This window comes from Somniosus microcephalus, chromosome 4, assembly GCF_052327205.1.
Source record: "Somniosus microcephalus isolate GS21.2 chromosome 4, FLI_Smic_1.0, whole genome shotgun sequence".
Taxonomy (NCBI): Eukaryota; Metazoa; Chordata; class Chondrichthyes; order Squaliformes; family Somniosidae; genus Somniosus; species Somniosus microcephalus.
The window spans coordinates 154,276,098-154,296,583 of record NC_140990.1 but is presented as its reverse complement, the minus strand read 5'-3'; the positions used below and the strand labels follow the sequence as shown (position 1 = coordinate 154,296,583).

The 20,486-nt window shown below is 44.3% G+C and overlaps 1 protein-coding gene across 7 annotated transcripts in view; it reads right to left on the bottom strand.

Moving 5' to 3' along the window:
• Positions 1-20,486, bottom strand: part of pcnt (pericentrin) — a 355,160-nt gene that overhangs the window by 241,039 nt on the left and 93,635 nt on the right. For all 7 annotated transcript variants that reach the window (XM_085985359.1, XM_085985354.1, XM_085985358.1 and 4 more), the window contains 2 exons: positions 7,852-7,947; positions 3,920-4,096 (listed from right to left, as the gene is read on the bottom strand). In XM_085985359.1, coding sequence (XP_085841485.1) covers positions 3,920-4,096; positions 7,852-7,947 — 273 coding nt within the window. The remainder of the gene's footprint in view (positions 1-3,919; positions 4,097-7,851; positions 7,948-20,486) is intronic.

Genomic DNA, 20,486 nt, shown 5'->3' with positions numbered 1-20,486 from the left:
TGGTGAGGCCACACCTGGAATACTGCGTACAGTTTTGGTTTCCATATTGAAGAAACGATATACTTGCTCTCGAGGCAGTTCAGAGAAGGTTCACTCGGTTGATTCCGGAGATGAGGGGGTTGACTTATGAGGAAAGGTTAAGTAGGTTGGGCCTCTACTCATGGGAATTCAGAAGAATGAGAGGCGATCTTATCGAAACATATAAGATTGTGAGGGGGCTTGATCGGGTGGATGCGGTGAGGATGTTTCCACTGATGGGGGAGACTAGAACTAGGGGGCATAATCTTAGAATAAGGGGCTGTCCTTTCAAAACTGAGATGAGGAGAAACTTCTTCACTCAGAGGGTAGTAAATCTATGGAATTTGCTACCCCAGAGTGCTGCGGAAGCTGCAACATTAAATAAATTTAAAATGGAGATAGACAGTTTCCTAGCAGATAAGGGAATTAGGGGTTACGGGGAGAGGGCAGGGAAGTGGACGTGAGTCTAGATTCGGATCAGCCATGATCCTATTGAATGGCGGAGCAGGCCCGAGGGGCCGTATGGCCTACTCCTGCTCCTGCTCCTACTTCTTATGTTCTTATGTTCTTATGACAGCACCTCCCAAACCCGTGACCTGTATTACCTAGAAGGACAAGGGCAGCAGGCGCATGGGAATACCACCACCTCCAAGTTCCCCTCCAAGTCAAACACCATCCTGACTTGAAAATATATCACCGTACCTTCATCATCGCTCGATCAAAATCCTGGGACTGCCTCCCTAACAGCACTGTGGGAATACCTTCACCACACGGACTACAGCAGTTCAAGGCGGCAATTACCACCGCCTTCTCAAGGGCAATTAGGGATGGGCAATAAATGCTGGCCTTGCCAAGGACGCCCAAATCCCATGAATAAAAAAAAAGTATTTTACAGATGCAAGAGCAGGCATCATACGAATTAGTAAATATGGTAAAACTTCAATAGCTACGCCAGCAATGTTTTACTATTTTGAACTTAGTGATATCTTTAAATTACTGTGCAAATCTGTTTCTCCCCCTCTATAAATAAATTTGTTGATGTTCAACTATTTAAAGTCCCGACACCCCCAAAGGATGACCACACGTACAAGCAAATGCTGAGACTAGAAGGTAACCAGATACAAGATAAAAGAACTGTAAGTGTTTGATAGGAATTGTATTTCGTGCCGAGTACCTCCATGCCAGAACTCGCCACGCCCTAGCGAAGCAAGTCCAGTGCAGCTATTACACGAGCATTTCCCCAACCATGTGGAAAATTGCCCAGCTACGTCCTATCACAAAGAACAGGACAGTCCTCCTCCCAATCATCGGCAAAGTGATTGATAGAGTAATCAATCAAGAGTGCAATCAAGTGACAGCTACTCACTAATAACCTGGTCAACATTCAGCTTCAGACCTCCTCACAGCCTTGATCAAGACAAGGATGTAGGAGCTGAAGACCAGAGAAGAGGCGGGAGTAACTGCCCTCAATATTCACCAAGTATGGCACCAAGGAGCCCAGCAAAACTGAGGTCACTGGGGGTCAAGAGCAAAACCTTCCAGTGGCTGGAACATACCGGACACAAAGAAAGATGGTTGTAGCTGTTGGAGGCAAATCATCACAACCCCAGGCTATAGCTGCAGGAGTTCCTCAGGGAAGTGTCCTCAACCCAGCCATCTTCAACTGCTTCAATGACCTTCCCTCTGTTGTAAAGCCAGAAATGGGGCTGTTGGCTGATGATTCGATGCTGCTGAACTCCATTCACAACGGCTGATAACGGAGTAACCCAAGCCAGGCTACAGCAGGATCTGGACAACATCCAGGCTTGAGCTGACTGATAGCAACTACCATTTGCACCACATCTGTCAGGCATCCTGGGAGGTCACCATTGAGCAAAAGTTTAGTTCAACCATATCAAAAATGTGATCAAACAGCAGGAGAGGCTGGGTACTCTCGAAAATTTGGCTCACCAAGTGACCCCTCAAAGCCTTTACACTATCTACAAGGCTCAAGGAGGGGATTGCTCACAACTCACCTAGATGGGTTCAGTTGCAACAACATTCAAGAAGCTTGACATCATCTAGAACAGAGCAGTCGGCATGCTGCTACTGGATTCCATGTCCACCCTCCCCCACCATCAGCACACTTCAAGTGCAGTACGTAAAATCCACAGGATGCACTGCAGCAATTATAAGATAAGAGCAGGAGTAGGCCATACGGCCCCTCGAGCCTGCTCTGCCATTCAATAAGATCATGGCTGATCATCGACCTCAACTCCACTTTCCCGCCCAATCTCCATATCCCTGGATTCCTCTAGAGTCCAAAATCCATCTATCTCAGCCTTGAATATACTCAAAGACTCAGCATTCACGGCCCTCTGAGGTAGAGAATTCCAAAGATTCACAACCCTCAGTGAAGAAATTCCTCCTCATCTCGGTCTTAAATGGCCGACCCCTTATCCTGAGACTATGCCCCCTAGTTCTAGACACTCCAGCCAGGGCAAACAACCTCTCAGCATCTACCCTGTTAACCCCCTTCAGAATCTTGTATGTTTCAATGAGATCACCTCTCATTCTTCTAAACTCGAGAGTACAGACCCATTCTACACAACCTATCATAGGACAGCCCTCTCATCCCAGGAATCAATCTAGTGAACCTTCGGTGCACCGCCTCCAAGACAAGTATATCCTTCCTTAGATAAGGAGACCAAAACTGAGGAAAAAATTCATCAAACTTACTGTGACAGCTGTAAGCAAAAGCTTGATATTAAATCGGCTCCAGCAAGCTGAAGAAAAAGGACTCTTAAAAAGGCTGAACGATTGTTAAAAGGATTGTTAATTTACATGTCGTAAAAGACTACGCAGAGAAGGACAAATCACCATAGAACCGGCTCAGGGTCAGCTGGAGATCATTTGAACACCTGCCGACTTAACTTGATTACGTTGTGGATATTGAGAGAAAATAAATGAAGTGTTAATCAATCGTGGATTGTATTTGTAGGAATCTACAAGCCACTGCCCCAGAGCTGTGGTTCAAAGTAAAAGACTTTTAAAGCTAAGCAGAAGTTAGAGTTGAGGAGTCACTGCTCCAACCTCGCCTTTCGTTTCCTGGCGGCGCCACCTCACCTGGCTTCATGACTACTCTTTACCTCACAGCTTCAAGCCTTGATGCCGACTTGCAGATTGCTTCTGAAATGGCTGAACAGACTACAAGAGAAAGCCATGTTACACTACAACTGTGTCCATCAAGATATTCGGAGATCTTCTCAATAAGCCTGAACCAACCAAGATTTAAAAATTTTGTTACGGGTTTAGTCTAAGATAGACAATTGATTTCCAAAAGGTGATGCATTTTGGGAATTCAAGTGTTGTTTTCTTGTTGTTAAAGCAATTCTAAACCATATCTGAACCCAAGATGTTATTTAATTTTAATGTCGATTTTTCTAGTGTATAATAAATGATTACTATCTTTATGAAGCCATGGTTTGTGCCGGAAGTTTCTTTAGGGGAAAAAGGTCATTAAGTTAAATTCAGAATTAAACCTTAGGGATAAAAAAGGCATTTCCCCAAATTTAAGTGTCAAATCACTGTGCGCTTTTGCTCCTACACAGCACCTCTCAGCCCTGTAACCTCTAACACTTAACAAGAACAGCAAGATCACGGGTAGAGAGTCACCTCATGTGCTTTCCAAGTCACACACTAACTTAATTTAGACCTATACCACCATTCTCTCTTTCATGAATCCCTGCTTAATACCATTGTGGAAGCACCATGAACACAAAAACTACAGCGGTTCAAGGAAAAGCTCCATCATCACCTTCTTGGGGAACTAGATATTGCCAATTTTGGCCATATCACACATCCCAAGAACAAAATAAAAGTACATATCAGTAGTTACCATCTTTCACCAAAGACAACTAACCTGCATCTGAAGCCGAGCTTGGCATAGCTCTGCTTCATGTGTCGAGTCCATCTGTGTCCGGATATCATCAAACAGATCTTGCTGTTCCTGAGTCAATCCTGCTCGCTGCTGCTCCATTTCCTCTTTGTGTTTAGTAATCAGTGTACTCATCTCTCGGTCATGCTCCCTTTCATGAACCTGTCAGTGAAGGTAACAAATGTAAATAATAGTTATCAAAGCTCCCAAAATTGCTCAGATGTGGTATTCACCCACAAGGACCAGGAACATTCCAGTTGCAGGGGGAGCTTTTCTAGTGTCCTGGCCAATATTTATCTACCACCACCAGAACAGATTAACTGTGTCATTGCTATTTGCCGGACCTTGCTACATGTAAATTGCCTGCCATGATTGCCTACAAAACAAGTGATCACACTTCAAAAGTAATTAATTGGCTGTGAAGGTCTTTGGGCTATCCTGAGAATATAAATACAAGTTCTTGTTTACTTCACTCTCTGGTCTGCACCAAATTGGTTGATCTTGGGTGCAGAGCAGAATGGATATTGTTCTGCAACTTTCTTTGGACACAAAATAGGATTTCAACCAAGTTTAGTGGACATTTTTGAGAGCTGTTCTCCATCGACAGCGTTTTGGGGGGGAAAAAACTTGCATTTATATAGCATCTTTCACCACCCAAAGGACATCCCAAAATGCTTTACAGCCAATGAAGTACTTTGGAAGTGTTACCCTCAATGACCATTGTTTCCAAATCTTTTGTGCTGTTGGAGGATACGTGTCAATTTTTTGTCTTAATAATACTCCTGTGCAGCGCCTTGGGACGTTTCACTACATCGAAGGCGCTATATAAATATATAAGCTGTTGTTGTTTTCTCATACATAATTTCTCTTATTTACCCTGATATTGAGCTACTGGTGTTTACAGTACGGGATGTACAGGACATTTACTGGTTTCAAGCAGCAACGCAACAGAATAACATTTCCCTTAAAGTAGAAAATATCACATTGCATCTCCTAGGTTCCTTGCCGAATTACAAAATCAAATTGCATCAAAACTATTGCAGTTATTTACTGATCTATTGGCTAAAGAGGTAGTGTATGTACTTTATAATATAGATTTCAAATACTCCCAAGTCTGTCTTCCTATCGGACAGTCAGATTTCTCAACTTAATTGGAGCGCAAAGTGGCTGCACATCCATTTTGTCCTTTTAGCTTCCTAGCTTTCCAGAGCAGTGATCTGACACTCCGTCTATTTCTTCTGGTCTGCTGAGTTGCAATGATGCAGGAATGTGGAAGTTTTTTGTAAGAACACCTTGAGTAGGTATGGAACAGAACTGTTCTTTGTCTACCCCATAGTAGATTTTATCTTTCTTAGATACACACTTACTGGCAGCTGAATGGTATCATCTGTGGGTTGAAACAAACCTGCAAATTTGCTAAGACATCCAACCCTTCCTGCTGTGTTTACTCTGGGTTATCTGCTAGCTTGACTTTATAGCCATGCAGACATTTTCCCTCCTGCATAGCAGGCGCTCGATTTAGTGTCTTCCTGATTTTGGAGATAGACTCAAAATAAGGCTTTCTTCAGGTCCAGCTATATTAGGCCATAAAATTTCAAAAGATCCTAGTTAGGAATTACCAACAAAATAAATTCAATACTTTGTACCTTTGGACTGCCAATAAACACCCTGCTGGATTCACAGGTGGGTCATTGTATTTATAATCTTCTCACTACTATACATAGAGGAATCCTAACAAATGGTGCCAGGTGAGGTGCTGATCGAATCCACCTAGATTCAGATGCTGTAGAACGCAGCTCTATCACAAGATGATTATGTATTCCCTTCTAAAGTTTTCTATGTTTGTGCTCCCTTTCTGTGAACAAGAATGTGTAGGTGCTCTTAGCTTGGGGCCCAGGAGCTGAAAAGAGAAGCAGCAAGAGTAGCTAACTGATAGTTGGACATCTTCATCTTCCCCCAGTCCAGCCAGACTTCAACTTGCCCCTGTTCTTTTTCTTCTATACTAGTAACCCCTTCCTTCTTGTGCTTAAAAATCTTGCCTACGAATCAGAGGATTTCAGCAGGGACAATTAGTTAGTCTCATGTTGCTCGGATACCTACACTACCTATTGACACTCAAGTTTTCCAATGTATGTCTATTTGCATATTTAATTGTTACAATTGGTTGGCATTCACACAAAATGATAATCGAGGACACTCCACTCCCAGCCAAGTTCTCCCAAAACTTCAATACTTCAGTCTAATTCTCAGATACTTGGCTTCAGCAACAGACGCTATGGTCAACATTCAGAAATTACAACTGAACAGCAACATTTATCAAGGTAATCAAGAGTGAGAATTGTGCCAGTTTAGAAGAAAGCTCTACTTAAACAAAGATTCTCAACTTCCATTTGTGACAATCATGTACTTCATCTATGGTCTACGTAGAACAAAACACATACATCTCAAGATGACAAAATAAGAGAAATTAAATTGGACATGCTTTTCGTGCCTGAGACTATGATTACATAGGATATACGGCACAGAAACAGGCCATTCGGCCCAACCAATCCATGCCGCTGCTTATGCTCCACTGGAGCTTCCTCTCGTCTTTCTGCATCTAAATCTATCAGCATAACCCTCTATTCCCTTCTCCCTCATATGCTTGTCTAGCCTCCCTTAAATGCATCTATACTATTCGCTGCAACCACTCCCTGTGGTAACGAGTTCCACATTCTCACCACTCTTTGGGTAAAGAAGTTTCTTCTGAATTCCCTATTTGATTTCTTGGTGACTATCTTATATTGATGGCCTCTAGTTATGCTCTTCCCCACAAGTGGAAACTCTCTGTATCCACTTAATCAAAACCATTCATAATTTTAAAGACCTCTATTAGGTCACCCCTCAAGAGAAAAGAGACCCAGCCTGTTCATCCTTTCCCGATATGTATACCCTTGCATTTCTGGTATCATCCTTGTAAATCTTCTCTACACCCTCTCCAGTGCCTCTATACTAAAGGAGAGAATAGAAGAACATCTAGAAACAAAGAATATAATAATTAATAGTCAGCATGGATTTCAAAAGGGAAAATCTTGCTTGACCAACCTTATTGACTTTTTGAAGAGGTGACAGAGTAGACAATGGCAATGCATTGATGGAATTTATCTAGATATTCAAAAGGCCTGTGGCCCAACTTTTAGTGATTTGTGTATTTGTACTCCGAGATCCCTTTGTTCCTCTACCCCACCTAGACTCTCACCCTCCAAGTGATGTGATCTCCCTATTCTTCCTACCAAAATGTAATGCCTCAAATTTATCTGTGTTGAACTTCATTTGCCAATTATATGCCCATTCTGCAAGTTTATTAATGTCCTCTTGTAATTTGTTGCAGTCCTCCTCAGTATTGACTATCCCCCCAATTTGGTGTCATCCGCAAATTTAGAAATTGCGTTTTTGATTCCAAAGTCTAAATCGTTAATGTAAATTGTGAACAAGTGGTCCCAGCACTGATCCTTGTGGAACACCACTACCCACCTTCTGCAACTGTGAATAACTACCCTTTACCCCTACTCTCTGCTTTCTGTCTTGAAGCCAGCTAGTAATCCATTCTGCTACTTGTCCCCTGACTCCGCATTCTCTGACCTTGTTCATCAGTCTATTATGGGTACCTTATCGAAGGCCTTTTGAAAATCTAGACAAATTACATCTACTGCATTACCATTGTCTGCTCTCTGTTACCTCTTCAAAAAATTCAATGAGGTTGGTCAAGCAAGACTTTCCCTTTTGAAATCCATGCTAACTGTTCCTTATATTTTTGGTTTCTAGATGTTCTTCTATTTTCTCCTTTAGTGGGGATTCCATTATTTTTCCTACCACCCAATGCATTAATAGCACCACCAACCATGAGTTAACAGCATATTACCTGCACAAGTACTTGCCTGTTTAATTAATCCAATTTGTTTTCTCCTTTCATCCTCTTCTTTCTGTTGCAAGTCAAATGCCTTCTTCTTCATTTCTGCATTCAATTCATCGAACTGATAGAACACAAGATTATAGCACAGCAATTAGGCATGTGTCTAAAGAAATGTACAGTACTTTGGATTAGTCAAACAGAAATTTGCCAATTATCTGCATCTCATCCCTTAATTACAAAATATCATTCCATTTACTTCCAATATTTGTAAAGACCGATCTCTGCATAACAACCTTTAGCGTTCAATATTAAGGCCATCTGTGAGAAGCTATCTGGGGAAGAATGTCACATTTGACACTTCCACCAAGAGGCTTCGGTAAATGACAGGAGACCAAAGAAACACATAAAAGGCCTGTTTTTCATGAGAAAAACACACTGTTCAGAGTCTAAGCTCTGCAGCCTTGCTCCATGGAACAAAACGGAGGAAATCGCCTCCAAACAGGTCAATTTTCAGGAAAACCTGATGAAAAGTAGGTCTTCCAGATTATGACCTTTCAAATTAAATTGGCCAAAGGAGCCCTTAGGAAAGCTCGTTTCAGTTAAGGATTGGTTTGGTTGGAAAGGTTACAATCCACAAAACTATCAGAGTAGAGCAGATCTGTGGAGAAATGTACTGTTATCCACTTTGGTTGGAACAATAGAAAAGCAGAGTATTTTTTTTAAATGGCGAGAGATTGCGAAATGTTGGTGTTCAGAGGGACCTGGGTGACCTTGTACACGGATCACTGAAAGTTAACATGCAGGTACAGCAAAGAATTAGGAAAGCAAATGGTATGCTGGCCTTTATTACAAGAGGATTTGAGTATAAGAGTAAAGCTGTCTTACAGCAATTATATAGGGCCCTGGTGCGACCACACCTGGCGTATTGTGTACAGTTTTGGTCTCCTTACCAAAGGAAGGATATACTTGCCATAGAGGGAGTACAATGAAGGTTCAGCAGACTGATGCCTGGGGTGGGGGGGGATTGTCCTATGAGATGCGATTGAGTAAACTAGGCCTATATTCTCTAGAGTTTAGAAGAATGAGAGATGATCTCATTGAAACATACAAAATTCTTACAGGGCTTGACAGGGTAGATGCAGGGAGGATGTTTCCCCTGGCTGGGGAGTCTAGAACCAGGGGTCACAGTCTCAGAATAAGGGGTCGGCCATTTAGGACTGAGATGAGGAGAAGTTTCTTCACTCAGAGGGTGGTGAATCTTTGGAATTCTCCACCCCAGAGGGCTGTGGAGGCTCAGTCGTTGAGTATATTCAAGACAGAAATCGATAGATTTTTGGATATTAAGGGAATCAAGGGGTATGGGGATAGTGCAGGAAAGTGGGGTTGAGGGAGAAGATCAGCCATGATCTTATTGAATGCGGAGCAGGCTCGAGGGGCCAAATGGCCTACTCCTATTTCTTATGTTCTTATTTGAATTCACGTGTGGTACTTCCTCCTAAGACATCTAAAACCCAAATTAAGATATTAAAGCTTCAGTTAGAGACTGGAGAGCAATATGTGTGAGGTAATGCATTTGGGGAGGGCTAACAAGGCAAGAGAATACAAATAAATGGTAGGACACTGAAAAGTGCAGAGGATCAGAGGGACCTTGGAGTGCATGTCCACAGATCCCTGAAGGTATCAGGACAGGTAGATAAGGAGGTTAAGGCGGCATACGGATACTTGCCTTTGTTAGCCGAGGCATAGAAGAGCGGGGAGGTTATGCTTGAACTGTATAAAACACTAGTTAGACCACAGCTAGAATACGGCATGCAGTTCTGGTCACCACATTACAGGAAGGATGTGATTGCACTAGAGAGGGTACAGAGGAGATTTACGAGAATAACAACAGAAAACGCTGGAAAAACTCAGCAGGCCAGGGCAGCATCCGTGGAGAGAGAAACACGGAGTTAAGAAGGGTCTTCGACCTGAAACGTCAACTCCGTTTCTCTCTCTCCAGATGCTGCCCTGGCCTGCTGAGTTTTTCCAGCGTTTTCTGTTGTTATTTCGGATTTCCAGCATCCGCAGTATTTTGCTATCAGATTTACGAGGATGTTGCCTGAGCTGGAGAATTTTAGCTATGAGGAAAGATTGGATAAGCTGGGGTGGGTTGTTATCTTTGGAACAGAGGAGGCTGAGGGGAGACCTTATTGAGGTGTATAAAATTATGAGAGGCCTAGATAGAGTGGATAGGAAGGACCTATTTCCCTTACCAGAAGGGTCAATAACCAGGGGGCATAGATTTAAAGCAATTGGTCGGAAGTTTAGAGGGGATTCCAAGAGAATTTTTTTCACCCAGAGGGTGGTGGAGGTCTGCAACTCATTACCTGAAAGGGTGGTAGAGGCAGAAACCCTCATAACATTTAAAAAGTACTTGGCTATGCATCTGAAGTGCCGTAACCTACAAGGCTACGGACCAAGTGCTGGAAATTGGGAGTAGGGTGGATAGCTCTTTGTTGGCAGGCACGGATAAGATGGGCCGAATGGCCTCCTTCTGTGCTGTAAATTTCTATGATTCTATGACTGGTGTCAGGATGTCTCTGACAATAAGGCAGCAGGAGGTGCTTTTATACAAGCTCCTTAAGTAGAAGCACTCATGCCAAAAAACCCTTAACCGGTAACATCTTTAATGGTGTGGAGATGCCGGAGTTGGACTGGGGTGGACAAATGTAAGAAATCACACAACACCAGGTTATAGTCCAACAGCTTTATTTGACATCAATGAACATCAATGTAATGTTTCCCTGACTGACCTGTTTGGACACCATTCACACCTTTGACTGCTGTGATTATCTCTCTGCCGAGGTGCGATAAATGGCAGTTGGAAAGGTTACCTGTAAACATCTGACATGATTCTCTGACTATATAAGCTGTGTCTTTATGCATTTCTCCACTTCACCTGAAGAAGGAGCAGCGCTCCGAAAGCTTGTGATTTCAAATAAAGCTGTTGGACTATAACCTGGTGTTGTGTGATTTCTTACATTCGTCTTTAATGGGGCAGTGGTGTGGGAGATGCTGCTGTTTTTGTACAAGCCAGGTCCCCACAAACATGCACCAGTACCGCTAGAAACCTTTACCCAAGGAATATTCAGTGGTGTTGGTTAGAAATACAAGTGTTTTATCAACAGAAAAAAGACAATTAAGCCCAATAACCCACTAACTTTTTTTTAAATAGACCTAAATCCCACCTATCCTCTTTATCATCATTACCCCTTAATTCCATATCTCTTCAGAATGACACCTAATACTGAAGCCACGGAATGCACTACCAGAGTTGGAGACTGAAGCAGACATCATGTCAACATTTAAGACTAATTTAAATAGGCCATTGAAGGTAAAGGAGATAAAGGGGTATGGGAACAGGGTAGGCACTTGGGCTGAGGCAAATGGTATGTTGGCCTTCATTGCAAGAGGATTTGAGTACAGGAGCAAGGATGTCTTACTACAGTTATACAGGGCCTTGGTGAGACCACACCTGGAGTACTGTGTGCAGTTTTGGTCTCCTTACCTAAGAAAGGATATACTTGCCATAGAAGGAGCGCAGCGAAGGTTCACCAGACTGATTCCTGGGATGGCAGGACTGTCGTATGAGAGATTGGGTCGACGAGGCCTGTATTCACTAGAGTTTAGAAGAATGAGAGGGGATCTCACTGAAACGTATAAAATTCTGACAGGGCTAGACAGACTGGATGCAGGGAGGCCGTTTCCCCTGGCTGGGGGGTCTAGAACGAGGGGTCAGTGTCTCCGGATATGTGGTAGGACATTTAGGACTGAGATGAGGAGAAATTTCTTCTCAGAGGGTGGTGAACCTGGGGAATTCTCTACCACAGAAGGCTGTGGAGGCCAAGTCACTGAATATATTTAAGGAGATAGATAGATTTCTAGACACAAAAGGCATCAAGGGGTAAGGGTTGAGAGCAGGAATATGGTATTGAGATAGAGGATCAGCCATGATCATATTGAATGGCGGAACAGGCTTGAAGGGCCGAATGGCCTACTCCTGCTCCTATGTTTCTAAGGACTACTGTTCCTATGGAGAATAAACACCAACACGAACTGGTTGAGCCTTATAGCCCGTCTCTGTACAGTAATTCTTATATACCCTGTACTGTGCAATCATCAGCGAACATCCCCACTTCTGACCTTATGATGGAGAAAAGGTCATTGATGAAGCAGCTGATGGGCCTAGGACTGTGATGATTGACCTCCAATCACCACAACCATCTTCCTTTGTGTTAGGTAGGACTGCAGCCAGTGGAGAGTTCCCCCCCCCCACATACCCATTGTCTTCAGTTTTACTAGGGTTCCTTCATGCCACACTCACTCAGTCAAATGCTGCCTTGATGTCAAGGGCAGTCACTCTCACCTCACCTCTGGAATTCAGCTCTTTTGTCCATGTTTGGACCCAGGCTGTAATGAAGTCTGGAGCCCCGTGGTCTTGGCGGAACCCAAACTGGGCATCAGTGAGCAAGTTATTGGTGAGTAAGTGCCGCTTGATAGCACTGTCGACGACACCTTACGTCACTTTGCTGATGATTGAGAGCAGACTGATGGGGCGTTACTTGGCTGGATTGGATTTGTCCTGCTTTTTGTGGACAGGACATATCTGGGCAATTTTCCAGATTGTCAGATAGATGCCAGTGTTGTAGCTGTACTGGAACAGCTTGGCTTGAGGTGCAGTTGGTTCTGGAGCACAAATCTTTAGCATGACAGCCGGGATGTTGTCGGGGCCCATAGCCTTTGCTGTATCCAGTGTGCTCAGCCGTTTCTTGATATCACATGGAGTGAATCAAATTGGCTGAAGACTGGCTTCTGTGGTGGTGGGGACCTCAGGAGGAGGCCGATATTATATAGGATATACGGCACAGAAACAGACCATTCGGCCCAACCAGTCCATGCCAGTGTTTATGCACCACTCGAGCCTCCTTCCGTCTTACCTCATCTAAATCTATCAGCATAACCCTCTATTGCCTTCTCCCTCATGTTTGTCCAGCCTCCCCTTAAATGCATCTATACTATTCGCTGCAACCACTCCCTGTGATAGCAAGTTCCACATTCTCACCATTCTTTGGGTAAAGAAGTTTCTTCTGAATTCCCTATTGGCTTTCTTGGTGACTATCTTATATTGATGGCCTCTAGTTATGCTTTTCCCTGCAAGTGGAAACATTCTCTTTATATCCACTCTATCAAAACCTTTCATAATTTTAAAGACCTCTATTAGGTCACCCCTCAGCCCCTTTTCAAGAGAAAAAGGAGACCCAGCCTGTTCATCCTTTCCTGATATGTATACCCTCGCATTTCTGGTATCATCCTTGTAAATCTTCTCTGCACCCTCCCCAGTGCCTCGATATCCTTTTTAGAATATGGCGATCAGAACTGCATGCAGTACTCCAAGTGTGGTCTAACCAAGGTTCGATACAGGTTTTGCATAACATCCCTACTTTTCAATTCTATCCCTCTAGAAATAAACCCTAGTGCTTGGTTTGCATTTTTAATGGCCTTGCTAACCTGTGGCTCAACTTTTAGTGATTTGTGTGTTTGTACTCCTTTGTTCCTCTACCCAACCTAGACTCGCACCCTCCAAGTGATGTGATCTCCCTATTCTTCCTACCAAAATGTAATACCTTACATTTGTCTGTGTTTATTTGCCAATTATTTGCCCATTCTGCAAGTTTATTAATGTCCTCCTGTAATTTGTTGCAGTCCTCCTCATTATTGACTATTCCCCCCAATTTGGTATCATCTGCAAATTTAGAAATTGTGTTTTTGATTTCCAAAGTCTAAATCGTTAATGTAAATTGTGAACAGCAGTGGTCCCAGCACTGATCCTTGTGGAACACCACTACCCACCTTCTGCCACTATGAATAGCTACCCTTTACTCCTACTCTCTGCTTTCTGTCTTGAAGCCAGCTAGCAATCCATTCCGCTACTTGTCCCCTCACTCGGCATTCTCTGACATAAGATGTAGGAGCAGGAGTAGGCCATTCGGCCCCTCGAGTCTGTTCCGCCATTCAATAAGATCAAGGCTGATCTGATCTTGGCCTCAACTCCACTTCCCTGCCCGCCCCCCATAACCCTGGACTCCCTTATCGTTCAAAAATCTGTTTATCTCCACCTTAAATATATTCAGCTAGCAGGGGTGCCGGGCGTTGCCAGGGCAATTTTGGGCCGCGCGGTCTCCTTGCCCGTGTGTCCCCCCTCTCTGTCCCTTTCCTCGTCTCCCTGTGCTGTCCTCTCCCTCCCTCCCCTCTCCCTGCCTAGCGCCTGAGGCCCGGTGCTGTTGTGATAGTGGCCGTGCGGGGCCTAGCGGTTGAGGCGCGGCCGGGCTGTCGGCCGAGACGGACCCGAGCTGAGCTCCCCCGCGGATCGCGCGGCTGACGGCCAGCCGCTGCCACTCCCCCAACCACTGTGTGTGTCGGGCCGAGCAGTTGCGAGGCACGGCCCGAGTGAGCCCAACTTACCTGCCGCTCCAGCAGGGCAGGAGCGGGATCGGGAGCCGGAATGTGGAGGTTTGTTTTGGTGTTGCTGTCCCTGTGGGGATGGAAAAAATGGCGGCGAAGTTTAGGGAGACTGGAGGATTAGGACCCGCTCGTGACGCACTGATTGGTCAACCATCAGGTGAGTGAACTGTAGGATTGGTCAAGCAGCACGTCAGTCAACGCTAATGACAGGTAGGATTTTTGAGCCTTTTTTGTATATTGTCATAACAATTTTTGTGACGAAAAAGTAAATACGCCTACGAGAGTCCCCTAATGATAAGCTTTCTTTTGATATAACATGTGTAGGTACGCTCTATAACCTTTGATTGTATAGCCGGACAGAGAGAGACAGAGACAGAGAGAGAGAGAGACAGAGAGGGTTGTTTTCTTCCCCCGTGTTTCAGCCACATTCCAGCCCGCGAGAGGCGCCGCGCAACCGACCGTTCAAAGCAAAACAGCGGCCGGGGGATCGGAGCCAGAACAGCGCAGGAAAACCCGGGAACAGAGAGAGAGAAACCGGGAACAGAGAGAGAGAACTCCAAAACAGGGAGAGAGAGAGAGCAGAGCCCGAGCAGCAACCGGAGCACGGAGCCTGAAGCCGGAGAAAGGCCCGAGGAACCGGGCCGAGCGAGGCACCGGAGAGAAGGAGAGCGAGCAGCAACAGGAGAAGACCCAGACCGGGAGGAGCGGCCCGAGCCAGTCAAAGAGGCGAGTGGAGAGGTAGGGATCGGGTCGGGCCTGGAGAGCGAGCAAGCCCAGGGCCTGAAACCCGAGAAACTCCGGGGTCGGAGAAACTCGGACAAACACCGGGCCGGGACAGCACAGCCGAGCCGAGGGGCTGGGGCCAGGGCAGAAGCCCGAAGAGAGCGTTGGGAGCTGAGAGCGCGAAATTTGAACGAAGGGAAACGGCTGAAAGGAGAAAAGGAGCAAAGAGAGGTAACTGCACCTAGAGAGAGAGAGACGGAGCGTGAGAGAGAGAGAGAGAGAGAGAGGAGAGGAAACACCAGCTGGAGAGAAAAAGCCGGAGAAATAAGTTTTACCTAACTCTACCTAAGTTTCATTTTAGTTAAAGTTAGTTCGGAAAAAGTTTAATTTTATTTAAATTTAGCTCGAAAAAAAAAAAAAAACCTGAAAAAAGAACAACAAACCCGCGAGGAAAAGTAATAGAAACCCGAGAGAAACGATAAACTACCCGAACCAACAGCCTGTGAGAAAAAGAGAAAGATAAACCTTTAAGAGCAGCTATATCAAAGATGAACCCCTGAAAAACTCCCAATTTTGGACCTAAAAGTGGGCTAAGGTGGAACACGACACAAAAAAGAGAAAAAAAAAGTTATCTATCTGAGACAAAAAACAAACGACTACAATGAGCAGGGAAATGATATATCCTGAGCAATGCACAAAAAATAAAGCAAAGGAAAAATACAAGTACACAACACTAAAAAATAACCCAGAAATCCTCTACGTGGACTATACCACACACAAAGGGACTAAGCTGAAGAACAACCTCATATTCTACACCGAATACGTCACCTCCTGGAAGGAGACTTTACAAAAACACTACACATACGTCTCCAGTGAAGGTATTGGCAGTGGAGGCAGACTGAAAATATGTAAAGATGGAAACCTAGATAAAGATGACCCCCTGCTAACCATAAGCTACTACAACAAAAATAGAAAGATCATGATACAGGGGAATGTGGAAAATCTGGACACCTTCGAAAAGGAATTCCCCCAGTTGAAAACTAAGGCAGACACAAAGAGGACCAATGGACAGGAAGCAAAAGAGAGTCGAACAGAGGATGAGGAGAGCCAAGTGGAGGAAGAAGAAGAGAGACCAGCAGAGGAAAACACCTCCCTGTACATCTCCACCCCCCCCACACCTCTCAACGAAAACAAAATGATGAAAGAGAATCTGGCCAAACTAGAACTTGATTTCAACGAATACAGAGAAACACTGGCCAAGAATTTGAAGGAGGAATTCAAACAGCTAAAAACAGAACACGAGTCCACCATCCACAAGCTGAGAAAGACCATAGAGGAGCAAAGAAATGAGATCAAAGAACTCCGTACTCAACTAAACAAAACGAAGGAGACCGTAGAAAGGCTCAGCAGGCAACACAAACCTCTTAAGGTCCAAAAACCTGAGGACACAAAAACAACACACACAAGGACACAGAACCCGCCGGATGCCACCCCACACGAAGACACACCGAAAGCCACAAACCCCGCTCCAACCAGCCCTCAGTCGAGTCATGCCCAGACTACTGCTACCCAGTCCTCACACACAGGAACACAAAAACCGACAGATACCCCCCCAAACGAGGACACACCGAAAGCCCCAAACCCCGCTCCTGCCACACAACATATCCCAGAAACCCAGCCAACAACCAGCCACCAGGCGAGTCCTACCCAGACTACTGTTACCCAGTCTGAAAAACCAGCCCCTCAGGCGGTCCTGCTGACCGACTCCAACGGAAAGTTTCTGGACCCCCAGAGGCTGTTCCCAGACCATCAAGTCCTGAAAAAATGGTGCAGCAACACAGGCCAAGCAATGAAGATCCTGAACAAAGAATCCCTTGGAAGCCCCAAATGGATTGTGATCCACACAGGCACGAACGACCTACGCACCCTACAGGAAGGCACGGCTTGGGCGGTGAGCAGGATGGCAGAACAGGCCAGCAGGGAATTCCCCGAGGCGCGGATCGCGATCTCCACACTACTGCCCAGAAAGGACACCCCAGCCTATATAATCCACAACACCAACAGGGAGATCGACACGAGATGTTCTGTCCTCCCCAACGTCTCCCTGGCCCATCATCCAAACATCAACACAAGGGACCTCTATGACGAAATACATCTACTCAAACAGCGGATGTGGGTCTTCGCAAGAAACCTCATAAACACTGCCAAAAGACGCAGCCCTCCCACCCCCCCTACCATTGGGAGCCCAAACAGGACCACCAATGTCCCCCACCCCCCTTTACAAAACCGACAACAGAACCGTGCTTTTATACCTGACCCAAGACCCCCCTCTAGACCACAGACTGTAGACCAAGAACTGAGAAAGATCATGACGATGCTGAACAGCCTGATAGAAAGCCGGAGAAATTATTAATATTGTTATTTATCATTATCATTATTGTTATCTTATCAGTATTATTACTATTATTAGATAGATATATGTGCATGCCTCATGAAATTTATACTAAATCATCACTTAGCATTATAGAAAATAGTGTTTCCACACTCATCCCACAAAATAGGTCCATTTTATTTCGTTTTATTGAACTATATAAATGCGTTCTTTCCACATAAGCTGCTGGAATATCCAGGGCCTCCGCTCCTCAACTTTTGGGATGAAGAGTACAGACCCTGAATTCCTAAAAGCTATAAAAGACATTGATATAATTGTGTTAACAGAAACATGGTGCCAAAAGGACATGCCGACCCACTGTCCTCCAATGTACCATGAAATCATTGTGCCCTCAGTAAAGAACACTAAAACACGCAAGGGCAGAACCTCCGGGGGAATATTGGTGTGGTATAAGGGAGAACTGGACAAACACATCTCACCGGTAAAACAGGGGAAATCACACGTATGGCTAAAACTAGATAAAAATATAGGAATAGCAAAAAAAGATGTTTACTTATGTGCGATCTACATACCTCCAATAGATTCGCCATATTTCGAAGAGGAGTTATTTGATACTCTCCACATGGAAATCAGCCATTTCCAGGCCCAAGGAAAGGTGATAATATGTGGGGACCTAAATGCAAGGACCGGTTGTGAACCTGACTTCATAGACCCACAGGGAAACAACCATGTGTTTGGCCAGACCCCTTTAGATGTCACACCAGCCATCGCAAATCGGAACAACCTTGATCGTGAAATAAATAAAAGCGGTAGGGAGGTAGTGCAACTCTGCCGAGCCTTAGGCCTGTACATAGTTAATGGTAGGTTCAGAGGGGACTCCCTAGGGAGACAGGGAGACTCACATACTCCTCAACTCTTGGGTCTAGTGTGGTGGACTATACAATCACTGACCTGGACCCCTGCGATATCAACGCATTCACTGTCAGGCAGCAATCCCCCCTCTCAGACCATAACCAAATAAATGTGTACCTTAAACTTTCTGCCCAAACTACAGACACAAAAAAGGAACACAGTAAGCTACATAAAATAAACCAGACATACAGATGGGCCCCAGACAGTGGAGATAAATTCATCACAGCACTAAATTCACCTGATCTCACAAGTAAAATTTCAAAATTTAAAGAAAATCTATATGAGATCACCAGAGATGGTGTAAACACGGCCATAGAGGATATAAATATGATCTTCCATGAGGCAGCTGTAAAAGCCGACCTCGTGAAACAGAAGAGGAAGCATCACAAAAGACAAAATAAAAATATGAAATGGTTTGACCACGAATGCAAAAATGCCAGAAAAGACCTGAGAAAAATATCAAACCAAAAGCATCGGCAACCAAACAATCCGGACCTACGTACTAGATACAATGAAACCCTCAAAAGATATAAACACACCATTAGGAACAAAACAAAACTATACCCACAAAATACTCGAAGAAATTGAAAACTCCACCAATCCAAAACAATTCTGGGAAATGTGGAATAACCTGAGTACAACACAATTGCAAGCATTACCAATCCAAGATGGCGACATCTGGAGAACACATTTTGAAAACCTCTACAAAGACATCCCAAAAAACAAAACAAACCCAAGTCAACATCAGGTCACAGAAAAACTCCACACATTAGAAGCAACAATTAAAGACAACCAAAACCCTCTAGACTCCCCAATCACATGGAAAGAACTGGCCACAAAAACAAAATCTCTCCACCTAAAGAAAGCCTGTGGCCCAGACAACATCAAAAATGAAATGCTCAAGTTCAGCAATATGGAGATGCAGGGTGCGATACTCAAACTATTCAACATCATATTACGCTCAGGCTGTTTTCCCGATATCTGGTGCCAAGGACTAATCTCCCCCATATATAAAAGTGGAAACAAATCAGACCCAAATAACTACCGCGGCATCTGTGTCAACAGTTGTCTAGGGAAGTTATTCTGCAGTATTCTAAATAGTAGATTACTTGATTTTCTTAACAAACATAATATCCTCAGAAAAAACCAAATAGGCTTTCTTCCAAAACACCGCACCGCCGACCATATCTATACCCTTCACACCCTCATTGAAAAACATAAACACCAAACAAAAAATGGGAAAATATTCGCCTGTTTCATCGACTTCAAGAAAGCCTTTGACTCTATATGGCACGAAGGGCTCTATTATAAACTTCTTCAGTGTGGAATAGGGGGCAAAGTCTATGACCTTATTAAATCAATGTATCTGAAAAACAAATGCGGGGTCAAAATTGGAGACAAACGCACCGATTTCTTCACCCAGAGAAGAGGCGTCCGGCAGGGCTGCAATTTGAGCCCGACCCTGTTCAACATATACATAAATGAATTAGCAGACATGCTGGAGCAAAGCGAGTCACCAGGTCTCCGTCTCCTGGATGGAGAAGTGAAGTCCCTGTTCGATGCGGACGACCTGGTTCTGCTGTCTCCCACAGAACAGGGATTACAGCAACAACTAGACCTACTCGACAAATACTGCCAAAATTGGGCTCTAACAGTAAATCTAAAGAAAACCAACATCATGATTTTTCAGAAAAGACCCAGATGTCAGGAAAACAAATACCAGTTTACCCTCAGTGATACCACTATAGGACACACTATGAGCTACACCTACCTTGGTCTAACTATTACAGCATCAGGGAGCTTCAGCATAGCAGTGAATGCACTAAAAGAAAAAGCCCGAAGAGCCCTATATGCAATAAAAAGAAAATTCTACAACATCCAAATCCCAATCAAAATCTGGCTCAAAATTTTTGACAGCATAATCCTGCCCATTGCACTGTACGGTAGTGAAGTATGGGGCCCGCTAAATCACCAAAGCTACACTAAATGGGAAAAACACACAATAGAAGCCCTACATGCAGAATTCTGCCGAAGCATCCTTCGCACCCAAAGAAAAACGCCAACAAATGCATGCAGAGCCGAACTAGGCAGATACCCACTGATAATAAACATCCAAAAACGAGCACTAAACT